This window comes from Apium graveolens, chromosome 3 (assembly GCF_009905375.1).
Source record: "Apium graveolens cultivar Ventura chromosome 3, ASM990537v1, whole genome shotgun sequence".
Classification (NCBI taxonomy): Eukaryota; Viridiplantae; Streptophyta; class Magnoliopsida; order Apiales; family Apiaceae; genus Apium; species Apium graveolens.
This window is the reverse complement of record NC_133649.1, coordinates 2,300,725-2,324,675: the sequence shown is the minus strand read 5'-3', so window position 1 is coordinate 2,324,675 and position 23,951 is coordinate 2,300,725. Positions and strand designations below refer to the sequence as shown.

General features: G+C 34.0%; 2 protein-coding genes across 2 annotated transcripts; both read left to right on the top strand.

Annotated features, from left to right (window-relative positions):
- The first annotated feature begins 4,747 nt into the window (after positions 1-4,747).
- Positions 4,748-8,559, top strand: LOC141711396 (squalene monooxygenase SE1-like). Its single transcript, XM_074513821.1, has 8 exons — positions 4,748-5,232; positions 6,125-6,236; positions 6,341-6,515; positions 6,876-7,044; positions 7,144-7,362; positions 7,498-7,773; positions 7,900-8,178; positions 8,293-8,559. The coding sequence occupies exons 1-8, from the start codon at positions 4,999-5,001 to the stop codon at positions 8,398-8,400; spliced, it is 1,572 nt and encodes a 523-aa protein (XP_074369922.1). The 5' UTR covers positions 4,748-4,998; the 3' UTR covers positions 8,401-8,559.
- Positions 8,560-12,731: 4,172 nt separating this feature from the next.
- LOC141710510 (CSC1-like protein RXW8) lies at positions 12,732-22,944 on the top strand. Its single transcript, XM_074513078.1, has 11 exons — positions 12,732-13,241; positions 13,736-13,882; positions 14,190-14,253; positions 14,358-14,564; positions 15,359-15,544; positions 17,502-17,803; positions 18,605-18,881; positions 19,019-19,297; positions 21,694-21,927; positions 22,005-22,263; positions 22,376-22,944. Exons 1-11 carry the CDS (start codon positions 12,967-12,969, stop codon positions 22,459-22,461), a joined length of 2,316 nt encoding a protein of 771 aa, XP_074369179.1. The 5' UTR covers positions 12,732-12,966; the 3' UTR covers positions 22,462-22,944.
- The last annotated feature ends 1,007 nt before the right edge of the window (positions 22,945-23,951 follow it).

The window sequence follows — 23,951 nt, the reverse complement described above, 5'->3', positions numbered from 1 at the left end:
TACCTCGTTCCCTCACAGGAGCTCTTCAGATCACAGGAGCTCTTCAGATCATCACAATGAATCTGCATCTCGTGCACGTGACAGAGGCAGCAGTCATGCACCGGAGAAGTATGACAATTCTGAAAGGAATTCTGTGAAAGAAGTTCCGGATCATATATGCAGGGATAAGTATTGTACATATCACAAGAGAGACAATACTATGCCAAACATGAACTATGGTGCCAGTTATGGGCCAATGTTTCGAGGTGGTCATAATTATAATTATCCTACGATGAACATGTATCCTCCACCTCCATATGGTATGCCTCCACCACCACCTCCACCTCACTATGGACAATATTATGCTCCGGAAATGATGCCACCAGCAGCAGCATATGGTTATTATAGTAATGGACGTCGTAATGGTTGCCATATTATGTAATCATTCATAGTTGATTTGCTTGTTTAGTTTCAGTTGATGGTTTTTTCATGAACAAAATATTGTGGAATTTAATATCTCATCCAGAGACATATTGTGGAACTCAGTATCTCATTAAGAGAGTATTATTTTGATATTGATGCTTTTATATATTAAATCTTCTGAGTGTATTGATTTGATTAAGTAAATATATCGTGTCAGTTAAGTTGGTGCTTGTGGCTTGTTCACCTGCGTTTAGGGCTCAACTCTTTGGCCAGATGAAAGACCTGAATTCGGCTCCATCCTGGTTTTAAGGTTCAGATATCTAATCTATTTTGTACTTCATTCTTGACAGAGATGAAGTAATTTTGTAGATGATTTTTTTCAATTTTTATCCTTGCCATGATCTGCGCCTTGTGCCAGAGTTCCATAGTGTTACCGGAATTTAGTAATTAAGAATGTGATGTATTTGGTAGATTGCAGAAATGGTTTGATTTTGACATCTTTTTCAATCTGAACTTAACAGTAGTATTTATGTTTGTTTATCATACAAGACTGCAACTATGAGTACCTCGATTCACGACTTTTTCAAGTATGCAGAACGGGAATTATTGGTGGAAATGTTTCAAGAGGTGCTTGCAGACTGGAAACTAGCATAAGTTTATACCTGGCTAGTCGTCTCTTCCAGGTAGTTCACATGGTCACATCTGTACATGTTCATAATTATGTACTCCTATTTAATATCAGTAATAAGTGTGATATTGTGGCATGTATGTCACCTGTAGAAACTTCGGATTTTCTGAAATGATGGTTGTAATGCCGTTATTTGTACCAACTTCATCTGTGTAATTTGTGCACTAGCATTACTAAATAGTTAGAACTATTACCTTAGAATTGCACAAGGACAAAATATTTGCTAATTCGGTATTTGGTACACTAGAAAAGCAGTCAGTAAGAGGGAAATTTTGTTGGAAGTTAGTTCAGTAGCTATGTCTGCATCTTTCACAAAATTTTGAGCTACCGCTTCAGACTTGGACTAAAGAGAATGTAGGTAGGTGCTTCTGGGATTATTTTTTAGACAAAGAGGATGCGATTCTTGTCAATAAATTAATCTCCTGCTGTGCACCTTGGATATACTAAGTGAATGTTTTTAGGCAGAGAGAGATGTTGCGTTTCAAATGACTTGAATGTTCTATATTCTGACCTAGAAATTATTTTTAGAGTATGGATAGTGGTTAATTAGTTGTGCCCCTTATTGAAAATACTGGATTTATCCCTGAGGATGCTGCTATAGTAGGGAATACGTGTCTGTATGGGGCTACTGGTCGTCTGGGGAGGGTTTTGCTGCGAGAAACTCTCTTGCTCAAGCAGTGGTAGAAGGCACCGGAGACCCTTGCAATGAATACATGACTAGCGGTTGTGTTGTTGTGCTTGGGAAGTACTTCCTCTCTTAATTCAAACAACGTTAGCTGTTCAAAAGATTGGGCACAAAATTTAAGTTGGTTCTTCTTGCTACTGACAGAGTGAGTAGAAATGTAGTTGCTGGTATGACTGGATTGCCAAATTTGAACTTACAGTGACTAAAACATTAATTTTTGGTAATTGTAGATCTCTTATTTTGCACAGCATTATTTTCTAGTTGCTAAACTGCGGTGTGACTTGAACTGGAACAGGTAAACAAGGAGACAGTAATGATCCAAGAGTGGTTGAAGCAGGTGAAGAGCCTTATTGAATCTCACTGTAAGTAAAATGTGTTAGCAAAGGTTAATTGCTGTATATGAAAGATTTTCGTATTTAAGTTTAAGAGAGAGCTCTCATCTTTAACAGTCTGTTGCGAAGATACTTCAGCTAAATTCTCAAAAATATATAATCACCTGAAAATGTTATACCTAATCTAGGTAGGCTCTGATCACAATATGAGGCTAGCCTCTGTGATGGTGCACCAATGATTCCAGCTGAAATCGATGTCTGAAATTTGTCGCAATGCAGATAAATGTAAGAGGCGACTCTGGGACTCAATGTGTTGAATCTTCTAGCATAATTTGCAACTAAAAGTGTCTGAGAAATAGCATGACAAGAGGTGAATTTAACATAAACCTGGTTGGGATTGTTATGTGAGACATTCATTTGATCAGTTCTAAAGTTAGTAATGAACTGTGATGTTTTTTCACTTGTTATTGACCTGAATTTGTAACTTCTTAATTTTTGTGAGTTACTCCCTACTTCTTAATTTTTGTGAGTTACTCCCTCCGTCCCGGCCAATTCTTTACGTTTGATTTGGGCACGGAGTGTAAAAAATATGTATAAATTAGTGAAAAAGAGAAAGAAAAGTTGGTGAAGTGGTGGGACCCGTTGATTTTTAATGTATAAAAAGGAGATAGTGTGAAAAGGAAGGAAAAATGGGAAAATTATGGGACCCATTGACTATTTTTGTTAAGTTTTAAAATGTAAAAAATTGGATAGGACATTCAAAAAGAAAAATATAAAGAAATGGTTCGGAGTAATATATTTACGATCATTTTTAGTTTGTCATTAATGGACCAAGCCAGCCATAAATATTAGATAAATATGTGCAGGCCCAAACAAAGAAACAAAGAAAAAATTAACGGCGGCCCAAACTCAAAATATCTGCAGGCCCATCGTCAAATCTGTATCAAATAAATTAACTGTGGGTGTTTTTTGTAATATAAAGTCTTATAAAAAAAATTAAAAATCATTTTACAATATAAAAAAAATTCAGATATTGCATTACTAAAATTTTAAATTGACGATTAAAATAATCATAATCGTGATCTATATCACCCATCAAAAACACCTTTTTAAAAAAAAAAAAATTTATTACTAAAGGCATTACAAGACACTTTAAACTCAAATTCATTTTTAAAATGAAATCTTGGATGCTCCTCCTTGGATAAACTATCTGTTCATGGGAAAAAAAATTCTAAATAAAAAAATATCCCACGATAATTAATAAACTATATGTTCGTGACTTCCTTTAAATATAAAAAGAGCAATAATACTTATTCCGATCGCAAAATTTTCTTACTTGACATTTGTCATTGTTTTATTAGTGGAATTAATATTAATGTAAGGGAGTTTCATTTATGTGATAGAATAGCTAATAACACGATGACAATTCAATATTTGATAAATGTTTTGGGAACGTTTTCATGAATTTTAACATTTCTCATTTAAAAAACTTAAAATCTTAAGACGAAGCATAATAGAGTATCGTAATTCGTGATCTCTATCAATTTTTCGTATTAAACTTATTTACAAAAGTTTTTTGAAAATTTATAGACAGAACCGAAATATTTTACAATGTGATGGCAGTTAGGGGTGTACACGGATCAGGTTGGGCGGATTGGGAGAATTTAGCAACCCAACCTAATTAATTCGGGTTTTCGAAATTTCAACCCAACCCAAACCTTTTAAATTTGTAACCCAAACCAATTTGTATACTTCGGCTTGGTTCAGTTTGGATCGGTTTGATCGGTTTATTAAATATACAAAATTAATAAAAAAATTATAATAAAACATAAGGTTTCAAAGTTTAAAACACTTGAAAATGGTTCAAAACAATATTACAATCCTCCGTATTGAATAGTCTTAATCATCTAATTTTCGACATCAAAAGTACTAATAATATTGCTTACGTTTTAAATATCGGAATGAATCATAGATGCAAAAAATATAACACTAATCAAACATCTATTGTTGTTACGAAATGAACTATGAACACGGAGGTTATAAGTTAAATTTAGAGTTAGAGATATATGGATCTATGTAAATCGCATAAACATAATTTTGGATTAACGTATTAGCATGTATATATATATATATTTTAATCGGTTTGAGTTGGATTGGTTTAAAATTATCGAAAACCATATCCAACCCAATTAAATCGGGTTGACATTTTTTCAACCCAACTATATATCAGGTTGAAAAAAATCAATTTGGTTTGATCGAAATAGGGTCGGTTCGGTTTAGATTGGTCGGGTTGGCCAAACCGTATACACACATAATGGCAGACATACTTTAAAAAAAATAGTTATAGCAGTCATATTTTGTTCCGTATCATAGCCAAAAAGGCAAAAACGGAGCAGTAAAAAGAGAGCATATGCTGAAATTAATTTTAACGTGACATTAGTCACGGGAGCGTGTTATGAATAAACGACAACTCACATCCGTTTAACGTATACGTATCATAAAAAAGTTATGTGGCATGTTCTCCTGCTGGCCTGGCCTCTCTCTCTCGCTAAATCTCTCTCTCGCTAAATCTCTCTCTCTCTCGCTAAGTCTCTCTCTTGCTCTCTCTCTTGCTAAATCGTTCTCTCTCGCTCTCTTTTGCTAAATCTCTCTCTCTCTCCCCCCTATAAAGTTAAAAGTATACGTACTAAACCAGCACAGCAAATTTAAACGCCAGCCAGGACTAGTAGAGAGAGAAACAATACAAACCACACACATCACCACATCACTCCAATATATAAACAATACACACATCTAATTCATTTTTCTTCTCCACAGCTCCGATTGTACTCCGACGTGTTTCCGGCCGGTCGTCTCCGTCATCGTTTCTTCCTCCGCCGCATTGTCTATCAATGGAGGAACATTTGCTGTACGGATCGATTCTGGCGGTGTTGTTAGGGTTTGTTTTTGCGTACGCTTTGTTTTTTAAGCGAAACGACGGCGTTTGCGACGCCGAGAAAAGCGCTAATACTACTACCGCCGTTGCACGAGAATGCGGATCTAGAATCGGTGACGGAGATGATGCCGACGTTATCATTGTCGGCGCTGGCGTTGCCGGCGCCGCTCTTGCTCACACGCTTGGCAAGGTATTATCACAATTGCTGTATATTATACTCGTGTCTATATATACTTGTATAGGATAGTCGCACTTTACGTGAAAACAATTGTTCTGCACTTTTCGTATATGTTATTATGCAAAATTTTGAAGGTACAGACTCCGGAGAGAATTTTATTCATTTGTCGAGATTATTCATTTATTGATTTTATTGTTAATGTTAATTGTATATTTATATGTCGAGGTTGAATACAATTGATATTAATAATATTGTTATTGTAACTGAAATGTTGTGATTGAGAAGAGAAAGGACTAAGGAGGCTTGAAACTTCGGAGACTATGCTAATGCTTCCAGCTGTTGATTGAATGTTTTGTTCACCTAAACAGTTGTGTTAGGAAATTGAATCGAGGAATTGTAATTACGAGTAGTTATGTGTTTGATTTTATTAATGAAATGCTAGTATTTTATGTGCAAGTTTCTATATGTTTATGTGAGATCTGGTTTTGTTTGATGGAGTTGTATGGTGAATGAGGACAATGAGAAGTTTAGGAAGCTTCGTTTTTATTGAATTGTTCTTGTTTTTCTCTACCATCAGTTTTTATGCAAGTTGTTCTTGTTTGATAGTGAATGAGCTTTTAAGTTGATAAAATAATTAAAAGTATAACATTGGCTGACCACCTTTAGGAAGACGACTGTATGTATGTTGTTGTCTGTGTTTGATGCTTGAAGTTTTGTCCTGCTTTTCTTAATTGTATATTAGGAATTTGAATGTTCGGTATAGGTATACAAATTTTGTATGCCTTTTGTTTTTCTTAATATATACAATGATTTTATTTCATATTGAGCTTTGACTTGTTGATTTCTATAATCGGAAATGTACTATAGATGCACCTTTGAATTTCAATCGTATGGTCTGTTGTAGGACGGACGTCGGGTACATGTAATTGAAAGAGACTTGACAGAGCCTGATAGAATTGTCGGAGAACTTTTACAACCAGGTGGCTACCTGAAGTTGATTGAATTAGGACTGGAAGGTATCAAAATTTGTTTGATTATTAGCTGCTATGCTGGCTCTATCAACCGTCTATCTTATCAGTTGATTCTTCCTCATTGAGACGTGCTATTGTTTGAACTGCAGATTGTGTGGAGGAGATTGATGCTCAACGAGTGTTTGGTTATGCTCTTTTCAAGGACGGAAAGAGTACTAGACTCTCTTATCCTTTAGAGAAATTTCACTCTGATGTGTCCGGCAGAAGCTTTCACAATGGACGGTTTATACAAAGAATGCGGGAGAAGGCTGCAACTCTTTCTAAGTATACATCTTTGTCTTGTTTATCCCCTCCTCTCTTCCCCCTTCTCTAGATCAACAGGAAGTTTATTACATATTTACGAAATAAGAGGATTCGCAAGGATTTTAATTTAAAGCAAAGCAAACATACCTCGTATATCCCACTCGTAAGAAGGGTCCGCGGAGGACTAGATGTAAAAGACCTCACCCCTACATATAAAATCAGTGATGTTGTTTTCATAAAGACCCCCCCCCCCAACTTTTGATATTCATTAAAAAAATTGTCACATCAAAAGAAAGGTTGGTGCAGGCCTAGCAAAAGAAAATTTGTTTCAACTATTACACTGGAAAATGTAGTAACTGGTTTTTATTTATTCTTTTATAGTGTTCAACTGGAGCAAGGAACTGTCACATCTCTTCTCGAAGAAAATGGAACTATCAAAGGTGTACAATACAAGACGAAAACTGGTGAAGAAATGAATGCATATGCCCCACTAACTATTGTCTGCGATGGCTGCTTTTCAAACTTGCGACGTAATCTTTGCAGCCCAAAGGTGAAAACAGTATATTTTTAGATGCTATCTGCTGTTAGTACTAAATCTAATTTTCATCTACTTTGACTGTATACTCACAGTAACCTTCTATCTTTGCAGGTGGAAGTGCCATCTAGTTTTGTTGGTCTGATTTTGGAGAATTGCCAACTTCCACATGCAAACCATGGGCATGTTATCTTAGCAGACCCATCACCTATCTTATTTTATCCCATCAGTAGCACAGAAATTCGCTGCTTGGTTGATGTTCCTGGTCAAAAGGTGCCTTCAGTGTCTAATGGCCAAATGGCCACATATCTAAAGACTGTCGTTGCTCCTCAGGTATTCGTCAATCTCTTTGTTATCTATGAAACGTGAAATTACATTCAGATAGTCCATTGAAATTTAAACCTGGTAGCAAACATGACTAATATATTTTGCAAAAAAAAACATGACTAATATCTTCAACATATTCAGATTCCTCCAGAGCTGCTTGATGCATTCATAGCTACAGTTGATAAAGGAAAAATAAGGACAATGTCTAACAGAAGCATGCCGGCTGCTCCTCATCCTACTCCAGGGGCATTGCTGATGGGAGATGCATTTAACATGCGCCACCCATTAACTGGTGGTGGTATGACTGTTGCCCTTTCTGATATTGTTGTCCTACGCAATCTCTTAAGGCCTCTCGCGGACATGAATGACGCATCTACTCTATGCAAATATCTTGAATCGTTTTACACACTGCGCAAGGTGAGTTTTGCTAGCAACTAAACTTGCAGTAGTGCCTACATATTCTTGGATAAGATATTGTTTTTTAAGTTGAATATGAGATTCCACCAAGCAAATCTCATTGTACATTTATGCTTTTATTAACAGCCCGTGGCATCCACCATCAACACACTGGCTGGTGCTCTGTATAAGGTGTTTTGTGCCTCCCCTGATCAGGCAAGGAAGGAAATGCGTGAGGCCTGCTTTGACTATCTTAGCCTTGGAGGTGTTTTCTCAGAAGGACCAGTATCCTTGCTGTCTGGTTTGAATCCTCGCCCATTAAGCTTGGTTGCCCATTTCTTTGCTGTGGCAATATTTGGTGTAGGTCGCTTGTTACTGCCTTTCCCTTCACCTAAACGGATGTGGATTGGGGCCAGATTGATCTCCGTGAGTGCCTACTAAATTATTTAATGTTCCTTGTCCTTCCCATCAAGTTTTTTATTGAGCTGAACTATTTTAAATGGAATCTAAACTTTTTTGAGTTTGTGATTGTGTTAACAGAGCGCATCTGGAATAATTTTTCCCATAATCAAGGCAGAAGGAGTTAGACAGATGTTCTTCCCTGCAACAGTACCCGCGTATTACAGAGCTCCTCCATCTTCTTGTTGATGATAAAAAGCTCTGATCTGAAACAACTAAAGATATGGATTAATGTATTTTCTGTTTCTTGATGTTGTTTTCTTTTCAGTATCTTCTTTAGTGAGCATGTGTAAATTCAAGGTAAATGCAATTTTTGTCCTATCAATTTTTTAATTTGTTTGACGAGAACCATCCCGGCCTGCTCATGAGCAGTAGCTTCTACTCTCATGGTGTTTTGAGTGCGCGTGTTAATTTAATTTTGCTTCGATTTATTTGGGCTGAGAGAAAGTAAAGGACCTCAACTTTACAGTTGTTTTCATTCTGATAAAATTGAAATTTCAACAAATATATATTTTTGAACAGGTAATGAGTAACTTTTTAAAAACGTTTCAAGCTCAATTAATTAATATCATTCAATTTAAATTATTATTATTATTATATTTTATTTTTGATTTTCGTTGACAGAAATTCGCCCCCATCTATATCCGAGCCGCAACTATTGCATAAGTAGCCAATAATCCGTGCTATGTAAGGGCTAAATTTTTTTTCCCTGTTCACATTATATTTTTATTATAAAATATTTATTTTAAATATTATTTTATGTTAAATATAGTACTCCTTCTGTCTGATATAATATCTAGCAATCAAGTTATGAGTTCAATACTTTTGAGATATACAAATAAAGGCTGTGACCAATATAAATGGACGGCGGGAGTATAATATTTTGATAGCATGTTTTTAATTTTTTCAAAAACTGTTTTAGTTGAAATATATATATGCATATATAATCTGTATCTTTGTGGTTATATAATTTAAGTTATATTTATTTAAATATTTTTGTATAATATATTTTTACCATTAAATTTTTTTAACATTATAATTAAACTCATAATGTAAAAATTATATATATAATTTTAATAACTATTTCTGTTACCGTTGCACTTATAGAAAAGTGTTTTTCCAAATTCAAGTTGTAAATTTTTTATTTTCGAACAATTATGTCGTAAGAAAAAATAAATTTTGATGATTATTGTTATAAAATAATCTCTTTAAGTGAATATAACGAAATGTATTTGCGATTTATAATTCATTTTTAATAGTAAATTTTATTTAGAAATTGTTATTTGAATTTCTTATTTAAGTAAAAATTACGGGTCCAATTTTAAAATTTCAGAAATTGCCCTCAATTATTTTGCCCCGACCCTCTTATCATTAATATTAACCAATTAACAGTTCGCTACACCGTCATTAACCCGATAACTTTGAAACTAAGATAAAGACTTGAACAAACTCTCATCCGCATCAAATTTTATTATAAACAACATTAGAAATTGATTATCAGTTGAATATTTTGTCTGATATGGACAATCATTGACAATGACCGTTGGAGCCTGAGACGAATTATTGACAAATAAAGTTTCAAGAATCGGTAAATTTGTCCAAAAATTTTCTGTAAACGAGTAAATGATCTCATGACTTGATTTAAAACGCTTGTAACAAACAATTACTTTTTAATCGGCATTTACAGCATTAAAACATAGACCAACATTGTTAACAAACCAAGATTCAAATTACCAAGATCAACAACAAGATTTGGGGGAGCAAAAATTCAATAAATTTGTGCATTGCAAGATTCCATAACAAATAAACCTGACCATGTCGTAAACAAACAAGCTCTGTAACACACCCTACTAAGTGAAAATCATCGGAAAGTTTTATGATATTTTTTTCATCACGAGACAAAATGGAAATGTCTTCATCCTTTTTAACGATCAAACACGAGTTTCGAGTTGAACTGCCACCACAGACTTTATTGGAAGATGTAATAAAATATGACGGACAATTAAAATGTGAAATGTCATCCCTGCATTATTTCTCTTCTTATCAGACATACTACTTTTCTCCTTCTCGATCATATTTCTGGATTAAAATTATCAAAGCCTCTGCTACAAACCCTAAAATCTTAAAAGAATCCAATTTATAATGGGGTGATGCAGTGAATATTACTCCGTTAAGCTATGTTTAATGGAGGGAAACCGTGATGCCCTCAAACTTAGGTTTAGGATTAGGAATGAGTACCCACAACACTAATAAACTAATATAATAAAGCAGCAGAAATATAATAAACCCCGAATACTGCTAGGATATAAACAGAATAAAGTATGAGATAATATTATAACTACCAACCAGTATATTATGATTACAATCCTTATTATAAATAAATCCAAAATATTCAATCCCGGCTTAAAATCGACAGATAACCCAAAAATATATATTCCATCTATTACAATTTCCATCAACTAACGACGTTTCCTCACACAACATCTACCTGATCTGATCTGACACCTGAAATCCGACGGTACGATAAATGACCATCTGTTTGCTTAACTGTCAATATGAGATCAACACAAATAAATGAGCTAATACTACTAGAAATATGGAATCAGATATCAGTTCAAAATCGATTTTAAAAAAAATTGAACCAATGTTTTCGCGTGTGATATTAAATGTCATTAGTTTTTGACATCGATTAACACCCGATATCAATTAAACTGCTATACAATGATTTTAAGATTAGATGTGATGTTTTTGCAACAAATTTTAGCTTAGATTACAGTATTTCTAGTTGAATATGAGTATATTATGAGATATTTATCCATTAAAATATGAAACTTTACAAGCTCTGGAAACCATTTATTAAAATTCATCAGAACAAACCAATGTAAAAATAGAGAATCAACATCTGTTCATTTAAACGTCCGATGTGAATTTTTATATGCTCTTTAAAATATAATTAAATGATAAAATATATAAATCCATAATATAATTCAGACTTTCGATTTTTATTTTTCAATTTTAAACTTAATATAATTATCAAATTTTAATTTGATCAAAAAATCGTTAAAATTAAAATCAAATCGAATCAAACCGTTTTAAACTGAATTGGATCAAACTTCACATAACGATTTAGTTCGGATTGAAATTTAGGAAACCGAAAATTTTGATTCGATTCGATTTGAACTCTTGAAACCGCCCGAACCCGAACCGTCTCCTTCCTTCCCCGCTGAATGAAGCCATAAACAATACCCAGGGGCTAAATATAGCTATATGTCATATTCATCTGATTCTTTCTCTTCGTTCTTCTTCTTCACAGGGGCGTAATTAATTAAAATACCCTCATTTTCATAATCAAGCACTTTTGTAGTTACACATTTCACATCGGTACAGGTAATTATAGAATCCCTCTTGTGTATTATAATTCTTTATGCATATTATAAATTTGTATCCTGCAGATTTTGCATGCTATTCTTTTATTCTTTAAATTCTGTCTTTTAAAAAAAAAAATCTATGAATCATGCATCACCTTTCTTTACCTGAACTATTTATTTTCTGGTTTTATTTAATTAAATAAATATTTGGATGAATGAGTTTAGGTAGCTCAATAATATTATTGCTATAAATGCATGCAGACACAAGAATCAATAGTTAATTCTTGCTCTTGTCCAGACTCACTTTTGAAACACTCAGTGCCTGACATTAGGTGTGTAGACATGTAGTAGGGGGTGAACCTAGGCTGAATGTCCGGCTGAGTCGAAAATTTTAGTAGAATTTATATTTCAATTTCCGATTAGAGAAAACTGGGCCTGAGGTTGATCTCAGGTATCTTGCCTAAGGTTATTACACTTTTGTATACAAATGTTGGATGACATTTTTGTAATAATTGAATCTCCCTCCATGTATTTACAAAAATAACCCTAACTTGTATTATATTTGTTTTAACCTCGGGTTTGTTAGCAATCTCATTCCGATTATTAGATAAAAATAGTCGAATTTTTCGTTAAACACTGCCTAGCAACCTTATTTCATTTTAGCTTTGGTTGTTTTGAAATCCTGGTTTCGACTTTGTCCCGTTCACACTGCTACTTTATTACTGGTCTCATAATGATTCATTTTGTTATTTGCTTTGGGAATTTGGGGCTCTGATCAGCGCGCAATGATAAAATGTGCTTGTAGTTTCTGCCTATTCTACACTACCACCAACTGCACTTTATTTGTATAAGATTGTGTATTATAGCTCCCCGTATTTGCAAAAAGAGTCCTGTTTTAGTCTTTTTTATTAGTCAAGTTTAGCATCACAATTTCATAGACCAAGCCGATTATTGTTTTAGTAAAACTGTCATTAGTACCTTAAATGCTAGAACAGTTTGCGACTTCAATATATTTAAGTTTGCCAAAAGGGCTCAATTTTTGTCAAACAGAGGAGTAACATTTAGTTACATATCCTGATCCGCTTTTTTATTTGATAACCTCTATTCTTTTCTCATGTTCTTCACTACAGCTTTAGAAAGCCAGACTTTCGGTATAATAGGTAGGAGAGGGGGTCAAAAATTGCTAATACCAGGTCGACATTCAATAATTTAATGCTTTAAATACATCAATGGTTGTGTAGGATATTCCATAAGACATTGGTTGTTGACCTTTGCAGCTGCTGGACCGGTGTGCCACTTTGTTTCTTCAATATCAGTATTCATGGTAACTTCGAAGTATTCCTTATGTTATATTTTGGTCTAAAGGTTTCGGACATAGTGAAAGGAGATGAATTTGTCTGCTTTGTTGACTTCTGCTGGAATCAACATAGCCTTGTGTGTAGTGCTCTCCTCACTCTATTCTATATTAAGAAAACAACCAAGTAACGCGAGCGTCTATTTTGCGCGAAGGCTCTCTCAAGTACAATCAGAAGATCAGTTCTGCTTAGACAGATTTGTTCCTTCGGCTGGCTGGATATTTAAAGCCTGGGAGACAAATGAAGAAGATGTATTGACAGCTGGGGGTCTAGATGCAGTTGTATTTTTCCGGATAGTTGTTTTTTGGTAAGTATACACTTTCTTAAATTTTTTGTCACTGAAACTAATTTTCTACTGGTGTTTTATCATTTCAAGTCATAATTTCCATTGGTGGAAGGAAGGTCTTATTATATGCATTTATAAGCCATGTCAACATGTTAAATGAGAATTTGCAACAGCTGACCTGATTAATTCTTTTAAATTTACTTGCTTGCAGCAGGCCTCACAGTTATTAGATGTTTGGTTGCAATATCATCTTAGTTATCAATCTGATATGTGTTAATTTTTATACTGATATAGTTTGTAGTGGATACATATAGTTTAGGTATCATTATGGATAACGAAATATGAATAATGTCCATTTCTTTGCTTGATTGCAATAGTTTTTCTGTCAAATATATAAGCACACGGTAACATTTTTACGCTAAGATGCTGAACTACACATGCATCTTTATCACTGCCAGGGAACTATGCTTCTATTTTTTTTCAGATGCTTACCAAAGGCATTTCATGTTATGCAGTATCAGGCTGTTCTCCGTTGCTGGTGTTTTATGCATTTGTGTAGTGCTTCCACTGAACTATTTTGGTCAACGTGTACATCATAAGAAACTGCGTGCAGAGTCACTCGAAGTGTTCACCATCGGAAATATTAAAGAAGAATCAAACTGGTATAATTCTTTTCTCCATCTTATAGTCACATCTGTAGCTGAGTTATTTACATTCTTGCAAAGCTTGTTGATTCTCGATTATGCAGGCCAACATACATATGTATAGTTGTAGCAAGACTAAAATAAGTTTAATGTAGAAGATTCAAGAATTCTTTTTTCCTGGCATACTGGCTTCCAGTTTTAAGTCTGAGATGTGTGGGGCTAATTTTTCGTTATAAATAAGATTGTAAAGTAAACTGTATATGTAGGTTCTGTACATACCTCCATCGACGTTGTGTGCCAATCCATCTTACATATTCTTTTTCAGGCTCTGGGTTCACTGTCTTGTGTTATATTGCATAACCTTCTGCTCCTTTGCTCTCCTGTACATTGTAAGAGCTTCAATCATTTATTGATCCTGTATATATATAATCACTATCTCTTTCCCTTGGTGTTTCGTGATTCTTAATTATGTAATTTTTTTTGCCTGGTCCAGGAAAGCAAAAGTATTGCAAAGAAGAGGATCGCCTATATTACCAATAATCACCAAAAATTAGGCCTCTTTACAGTTGTCGTTCGTGCCATCCCCTATTCAGGACATTCGTATAGTGACTCAGTAACCAACTTCTTCACAAATTACTATTCTTCAAGTTATTTATCACACCAAATGGTGTATCTCCCTGGTACAGTTCGGAAGCTTGTGGTAAGCTCTTAACAAACAAATAACTTTTGACACTTCTATTTATTATCAGTCAGTAAAATATCTTGCAATGTGTGTATCTTTCACACCATGCTATCTATAAATTGTATGTATACTTTCATTGAGCTCCTCTTGTAGTAGCTCTACAAATAGACAAGTGCACATTAGACATAATATGGTATGACTCTCGTCAGACATCACCCCTGTTTTGGGATTCTGATAGAATTTAATGAATTAGAAATTGGGTACTACTATTCTTGTCGATCATCCTCTTTATTTAACACATACAAAACCACAATTATATCGACTGCAACAATAGAAGGGAGTTGAAATTCAAAGCAGATACTTAATAGTTTTGTAACTTTAAAGATTTTTGACCCGCTGATTAATTGTGCCAAATGTTGATGAGTAAATAAATAAATATCGTATGGATTGGTTTTCTCTCTAAAATATGAAAAACAGATACCTCTAGACCGTAAGAAATCAACCATGCGTGTGTATGCAAGCGTTTTTGTGCTCATTTACACTTTTTCCGGAACTGCAGTTGTAATGGCCTGATAAGAGATAAAGGCCAATTTACTGGCTTGTGCAAATGTTAGAGTTTTGAGTAAAAATCTTACGAAAATGTATCACTGATTTGATTTTCACCACTATGCCTCGACAACTTTTTTTTTACTAGTGTGTAGTACTGATTTAATATCTATAGTATCATCCTTAACTTTTTCTGCATTAGATGAGTTTTGATCTTTATCCATTTGTCCAGCAAAAGATTTTTATTTTCATGTAAATCCTTCCAGAAAGATGCAGAGTACATGTACAATATGCTCAAGGCCCCTGATGTGTCTCAGTGTGGGCCAAGTATGGTAAGATGCGGCCTTTGTGGAATAAGTGAAAAGCCTTTCAGGATCCTTTCCAAGAGATTATATTCTGATGATGACGACGATGATGATAGACGTGCCTTTGCAGAAGATCTAAGAGAAGAGGTAACTTGTTTCGCACTTATGCAAAATCTAATATTAGAGTCATTAAAAAATCTAATGTATACCGCCGCAGTTATATATTGTGTGTACTTAAAATAAAAAGAATCGTACCTAGTGCACTGTGCCTGTGCGCAAGACTTTTGAGCTCGTCAGTAGGTTCTGGGGAGGTCCGATGTAATTAGCCTTACCTTTATTTCCATTAAGGGACTATTTCCCTTGGGATAGAATCTTGTTTGAATTCGTGACCTAGTGGATAGCAAGTAGGCACCTTATCATCACACCAAGCACAATGATTATAATTGTAAGAAGAGTCGGGTCTTTTGGGTTAGAGACGCATCTTTCGGGGAAAAGATGCACCCAATTTTATTAGTATATTTTCTCAGAAATATTATGAGGGAACGATAGTAGAGAGGAGGGTTAGATTTTCTAAAGCAGTTATATTATCTTCTGTAAAGATTACAATGAGGCAAAGGCTCAGTTTATAGAATGATACTTAAGGCTAGAATAAAGGTTAATACCTATAAACGCACTGCTGGAACAGAAAACAGAAATAGATGCTTATACAGCAATCACACTAATTATGCCTTACAATCTTAGATGCTTATATTATTAGAATAGTAATTGTTTATTACTGATATTTGACAGATTCTATTAATCATTTCAAAGGAATTTAGCTATCATTAACAATCCTTTTGCTTTGTTATATCCCGTGGGAAGAATTCTGCCAGAACAATTGCAGGAGGTCTGTTTGGCAATAGTGGTGCACCATATTTTTAAAGACACAGTTTTCTGCCGGCTTAAAAAAACACTTTTGTTTCCTATTGTTGAATGTTGAGTATAATGTATGATCCCATAAATGCCTCCCCGGCTTAAGGTTTTAGGAGAGTTGCTTACTTAACTGGTATCACCGAGGGGTCCCCGGTTTGAACCCTTACACCCCAAGTAATTACCTGTTTGTCTTTCGAGTATCCTCTGCTGGCTGCTAGCTGCTAGCTGCTAGCTGCTGCCTCCTAGCACCTTACGCTGGTTGCAATAGTTATTTTACAACAATAAATACAAATGCCAATAGGACGACTTATTCCATTCAATCGCACAAAGACCACTCAAAATTGTCACACATCAGTTTCTGTAGAGTGTAGTATCATAATACTGTGCATATATTTTAGAAAAGCAAATTTGAGGACTAAACCAACAAGTCCAAAGAGATAGTACTTCTCCTTAATGTTGGAAGCAAAGTACATAGTATATTTCAGGTTTGTTCTCAGGCCTCCCAATTATTCATTATCTCTGAAAAAATTAAAGTTTTTTACTCCGGCTATCAGAATTGGGTGTAATATTAGTGCATCAGAAGCTTCACATAATTTACAATTCCACCACAAATCTCTGAGTGCAGGTCATTGTTTTTTCTTGTAGAATTATTCTGCATCTATTGATATTATTCTTCTTTCTTGTAGAATCTTATTGATATCTACTGTTTTATCTTGTAGAATCATTCCGCATCTGTTTAACTTAAGTGCATCTATTGTTGTACATATACACTGGCTGATTTGGTCATTCCAATCCTAATTCTGCTTTGGATAAAGTGTTAACTTCTAGTCATTCTTAATATAATGGTATCATATTAATACATGATACACGTGCAAATTTGTAGCAAAAACATGCAACTGTGTGGTGTCGATGATACTAGTGTTAAATGTGAGACGACGATGTCTGATTCTCTGATACTTCTGTTTAACTTCTTAATACTTCCATTGCCTGATTCCTTTGTCAGGACTTCTAATTCTATTTTCTTATGGTTAAGTTATTGAGTGTCTACTGTATGTTTATCTGCTTGTGGCACTAGCTAGAAATCATTACTTGCAACCCTGAAATCCGTCCAGTAACCATGTATGATTTTGCAAGATATCCTTTGCCTGCAATGATTAATTTGCTATCATCAGCACTTTGTATTTTCATGCAGGAGTGTGCAGCTGCTTTAGTTTTTTTCAGAACTCGTTATGCTGCTTTGGTTGCTGCAAAGACGCTACAATCACCAAATCCTATGCACTGGGTTACAGATATGGCTCCTGAGCCGCCAGATGTATTCTGGACAAATCTTTGTGTACCATACAGATTGCTTTGGGTCCGCAAGATAGGAACTCACTTGTCTGCTATTGCCTTAATGATTTTCTTCTTCGTTCCTGTGTCGATTGTGCAAAGTCTTGTCCACCTAGAGAGGCTTAAGGAAAAATTTGCTTTCGTGAGAAGGTTGAGCAATAAGAGGTAGGTAGTATTGTCAAGTTCAGGCTTCAGAAGCCTGCTGAATTTCAGTTTATTTATATGAAATCAGGTGCATCTCAACATGTCAAAGCTGAATTTAGTTTGACAAACTATTTGAGCTTATACAGTAAATACAACACAAACTTTGATGCAATACTTGAAGCATGCTATTTCTGTACTCTGTTCCACCAGTAATGTCGACTTCCGCAGCAGTAGAGGGTCATATTGCCCATAGTGGCATAAAAATAAGTGCATGACACGAAGTTTGATTTTTCATAATTGTGAATTTTTTTTTCATATAGTATATTTGCGAGCCTATGCTAATTGATTTGTGTTTGACGGAGCTGAGTTGAGGTCCTAAATTTAATTAACTGGAATTGTTGTGAATGCTCTCACTTACTCTTGGAAGACATTGTTGATCTTCTTACTCTTAAGTCTTACCTAGAAGTTTTAAGTTATCAGCATGTCGAAGTTCATATTCTTAATAGAACAATTTAAGACAGAACGAACATGCATATCATATGAATGCTATATAAGATTGTGATGATTTTATTAGATAAAGTATTTTAAAAATTAAACGAAACTACACCAAGTGTGCCACATTCGTTTCCCATTCCTCGTAAGGTGATTTGTACCATTCGTTTCTATCCAGAGTACCCTACTTCTTATGACCTTTCTACAGTCTTAGTGTCTTGTGATTTATTTTTTCCAGTTAGTAAAATATATATTTAACAAGTATGATTATTCTGTAGCCTCCTGATTACAGTACATTATATGCATTTTAATTTCTCGTTGTTTTTTTAGGAACTTTATCTTCGATATGGTTACTGGATATCTACCAAGTGTGATGTTGATGCTATTTCTATATGCTGTTCCACCAGTAATGTCGACTTTAGCAGCACTAGAGGGTCCTATTGCCCGTAGTGGCAGAAAAAGAAGTGCATGTCACAAAGTTTTATTTTTCATAATTTGGAATGTCTTCTTTTCAAATATTCTGTCAGGATCAGTTTTGGAGAGTATAGATAGAATTTCTAGTTTGGAAGACATTCCATCACAACTTGCCAATGGAGTACCATCAATGGTGATCACTCTTCTAATTTATAGATTATTTATATCATTTTCTTCAGCACTCTTAGTTTGTCTAATTGGAGCAAGGGTCTTAATGTGAAGTTCATGTGATTTTATACAAGTACTGACCATGAAATCAAACTTTTACAGGCAGTCTTCTTCATGACCTACGTGTTAACATCAGGGTGGACGGGTTTGGCTAGCGAGCTAATGCAGCCTTTTGTCCTGTTGTGCCATTGGTTAGATAGACTCGTATTCGGAGGCAAGACTGTTGTCTCATACGGTCCAATGACTTTTCCTTACCACACTGAAATTCCAAGAGTTCTTCTGTTTGGTTTGCTAGGCTTCACTTCTTCTGTTACGGCACCTCTAATGTTACCCTTCTTGATGGTTTACTTCTTACTTGCCTATCTTGTGTACCGTAATCAGGTGAGCATATTTTAAGTTCTATGAGGACACTCTTTTTTTCAAATCTGACAGTTTACATAATGGCTACTCAGTTGTTGTTTGACTGCTTTATTGTTTGCTCTATCATATTACCGTGTGTTCATTTTACACTCTCATAGGGCAGAACATACTTATAAATTGTCGCTCTATAGTTGACAATACCGTTTATACACAAAGTGATAGCCTCTAGTCACTGCAGGCATTATTTTCTTAATCTTGTTTTTTGCTTTTCTTCCTGGTGGTTAAAAAGTCAATTATTGTGTAAATTGTTAGGAGTGTATGAGAAAGTGAAAGTGTACTAGAACCTCGATATTAATCTGATACTAGTGTCTTCTATACACTATAACGAATACAAATGCAGAACTACAACATTAAAAAAATCATTAGGATCACTTTTTTCTGTCCCAAAAACCCTCGTTAACATATTGCCTTGGTAATATCAGCATAAATGTCACCTTCTAACATGTGAGTAAATTTGGGATATGGAAGGAAACTCTATGCTAATATCATTATAGGCGAAGTTAAATAAGGTTAAACTTGTAGATTGCCCATGACTGGTTCTATTCTCATTTCCACATTATTCACTTAAATTACCTACAAAACTGTAATTGCTCGAAAATTTACAGATTGCAATTAATTAGGGAGGCCCAATTCTAAAAAATATTATTAGTTTTAGAGTATCATAATGTTTTCGGATTTTGAAGAGTTCCTTTTAAGCTTACGAAGAAGAATGTGCTTTAACGGGGCGATGGTTAAATGGCAATTTCTTCACTCAATTGACGTTCAACTTGCAAGTGGATCATTAAACTCGAAAAACTTTAGAATGAGTAATTCAACCAATTAAACCTTGCAAACCGGTCCTTAAAATTTTTAAAACTTGCATGTGCGTTAAGTTGAGTTTGACTTTAACGGAAGTCCATTAAATATTTTTTTATCAGCTCCGCATCACTTGCCATTTAACTTAAATGACGTGTGAACTAAGAGACTAAATAGCAAAAATATCATTAAACTTATGCCTAACTTGCAAATAGGTCATCGAACTCGAAAAACTTACAAGTTAGTCATTCAACATAAAAAATATATTTCATAACCATTAACTAAGTTACAAATAAACCATAGTTTGTATATAAATATAAAATCATTGTCTTAATTATTAATTTAATAATAATAAGTCAAATTTTATCAAAATTTTTAATTAGTTTATCTTTTACTTAAATAACTTAAAAATAAACAAAATATAAAAGAATTATTTTCATTGCCTAGCATATAACCTACAATTTAATTTCACTGACAAAATAATTTAAGTTTTACTTTTTCTTTTCTCAAATGTAATTTTTACTTGATACAATAAAAAAATCATCAAATTCGTGTATATGATCTTAATTCTATTAACAATTTCACCGCCTTAAATTATTATCAATAAAATTTCTATGTTAATTATTTATATCAATTATATTATTATTCTTATAATATTAATTAATAATATTATCTCATAATCGAAAGAAGTAAATTAAGTGAAGAAAAAAAAATTAACAAATAATTTAATGACTTGATTGCAAGTGTTTTTGAGTTTGATGGCCCATTTGCAAGTCAGGTCTATGTTGAATAATATTTTAGCTCTTTAAGAGCCACATCAGCGTTACACATCATTTTTCTGTTTGATTTTGAACGTTTTCTAACGCCAGTAACTCGATTGAAAGTTTTAAATAGTTTAGTGATTTGACTGCAAGTTTCTAGAGTTAGATGACCTAGTTGCAAGTTGAGTTTGAGTGGAGTGATCTTTTTGCCATTTAACCCTTAATGGTGATTGATATTTTAAGACAAGTTTTAACTTTGGAGTCACTTAAGAAATAGGAATTATGAAGTCTATGTTAAATATGAGAAATAAATTTAGAAGCTTTGGATTTAATTATTTCTTGTTTCGGAAGCTATTGAGTTTTAAACAATGCTAATTGCTAAGGAAATCGTGAGTTTCTAATGGATGTTCTCTCTAGGGCGATTCAACTTCAAGTTTGATCCTTATTTACCTTCAAGTGCTCTCATCTAAGCGGTCTGATATACATGTAGGAGAATTATCACAATCTGGGCTGTTTGATGTAGCAATATTTTTCTGTATTTGAAAAAGATTTCTACTGCATTATTTATTTCTGTCAAGTTGAATATGCTTAAAGTTTCTTGTCTACATTTTACTGCATAATACGTTTTAGGTAACTGGAATATGTAATATGTAATACGTTTAAAGTTTCTTGTATTCGTTTTACTTGATCTGAAAGACCAGTTCGTCTTTCCTGTCTCTTCTGTCGTTATTCCTCTGGTAGGCTAAAACTGCGGTCTGTATAATTTACTCTGTTCAAACAATGTACTGTTGCACCTTTCAGTTTATCAATGTGTACATCACAAAATACGACACTGGTGGACTTTATTGGCCTACTGCACATAATGCAATAATCTTCTCATTGCTGCTGACGCAAACAATTGTCCTGGGAGTATTCTCTCACAAGAATGCAGAATGTTCTTTGAGTTTCACCACTGCACTGATCATTTGCACTCTCCTTTTCCACTACTACTGCAGGCAAAGATTTTTTCCACTATTTCAAAGCCCTTCTGCACAGGTACTGGGAACATTTTGAAAAGCAGTTTGTCTTCTAAAAACCGCTCTGTGTATTTACTTAAATCCGTGCTTCTCCAGGTTGTTATGGAGATGGATAGGCAGGATGAGCATTCTGGAAAATTGGAAGAGATTCATGAAATCTTACTTTCAGCCTATTGTCAGTTTCAATCATCTTCACCGAACAATAAAGAACTACAAGAGCTTAATGACCATTTGCGCTCCAGATTTAGCACCTTAAAATCCAATTCCCATCATAATTCACCTATATCTGGGCACCTAGACCACGTTACGAATGAGGATGATCACGAGCTTAAAGATGCCGATGATATAATTTCAGGTATTTAACCAATAACTCTCTTTACTTATATGTTGTTTCTATTGCTAAAGAATCCATTGCTATGTATGAAGTCACTACTAGTTATATATTGAGCATTAGATTCAATTTTCAGGGACGATATCGAACAAATCCCCTCAAAATTCACTAACCGAGCCTCCTCATTTTGAAACAGAGGATTCAATAATTGATTTACGCTGACTCATATTATTCGTGTACATTGATCAATTTTCATCTGCACATATGTCTATATCAATACATCAACAAGAGAGTTATTGCCACTGGAAGAGCTGGGGAGCAATTCCGGCTACCGCGGTTTTTCGCCTGGTTTTGGTATACTCTTTGAAGTTCACAATGTGTTCAGATTTTGTTAGCTAGTTTAGATTTTACACAACACATAGATAAGAAAGTGGTCATAGTTTCAATACAAGTTAGTAGTTCTAGTTCATGCTGATGCACACACACAAACTAAAAAAATACAGGAGTGCCTTTAAATGACAATCTAAATGCATTTCTGGAAAATCAACAGCAAACAAGCTCCATATCCTCTTCAAATTATATTTGTTAAATTTTAACTATTCTTTGTGATTTCCATGTCATAGATGTTCTAGATCTTGAAATGATATTTTTGTACAATATTTATTACGATATCATTTCTCTTTTCGAGTAGTGCTAGGTAACCAAAAACGGTTCCAAAAAATATTGTAAAATGACACATGGCGTAATGTTATTGTCATAATTCATGTATATGCACATGGGATCCATATCATTAATGAAATAATAACCAATAATATCCTGCCAATTAAGCATTTTTGAAACATTTTTGGAACAGTATTTGGGAACATAACATTTCTCTTTTCATTAATCGGAGTTTTAGTTTATGATCAAAATAGTTCATATTTATGTAATTGATTTATCATAATTATTAATTTTATCACTTTATTTATTTTTAATTAAATATATTACTCCCTCAGTCCCGACCAATTATTATCATTTTTGAGAGAGTGACCGACGCGCATTTTAAGATGAATATAAAGTATAGTTCAATAACTTTTTTAAAAAAATAATTCAAAAAAAGAAAATTTTAAAAAAAATATAGAACTATAATTTTTATTTATCTTAAAATGTGTACCGGACACTCTGTTAGAAACGATAGCAATTGGCAGGGACGGAGGGAGTAATAATCACATACTGTATATAAATTTGCCTCTAGTTACTATGAACACTTTTATTTTGCCTTTATGCTTAGACTCCCTTTGATTTTCAAAGTTAATGTTGATATGCACACATTAGCAAACTTGTGAATGAAGATTGGGATCATAATCATGTCATAATCAACACCTAATCAGCAACTTAACATACTTGGACTATGATCTCAACCTTTTCAAATGTCATCATATGTGCAATAGTTTTGTTTAAAATAATTCAAAATTAAAACTTGCCAGGACATGATTGGCCCGTCGGCAGATTAATTGATTGAGAATGTACCATTTCAAAATTGGTATTTTTACCTTATGTTATGTTTTGATGACCGGATATTGCTGGTACTCCCTCCGTCCCTGAAAACGTTTACTATTTGTGTTGGACATGTTTGCTAATGTACACTTTTGATTGTTAATATCTTTAATTTCGTATTAGTATTAAATATAAAAATTTCATTATATTAAAGTACTCATATATACGAATCCAAC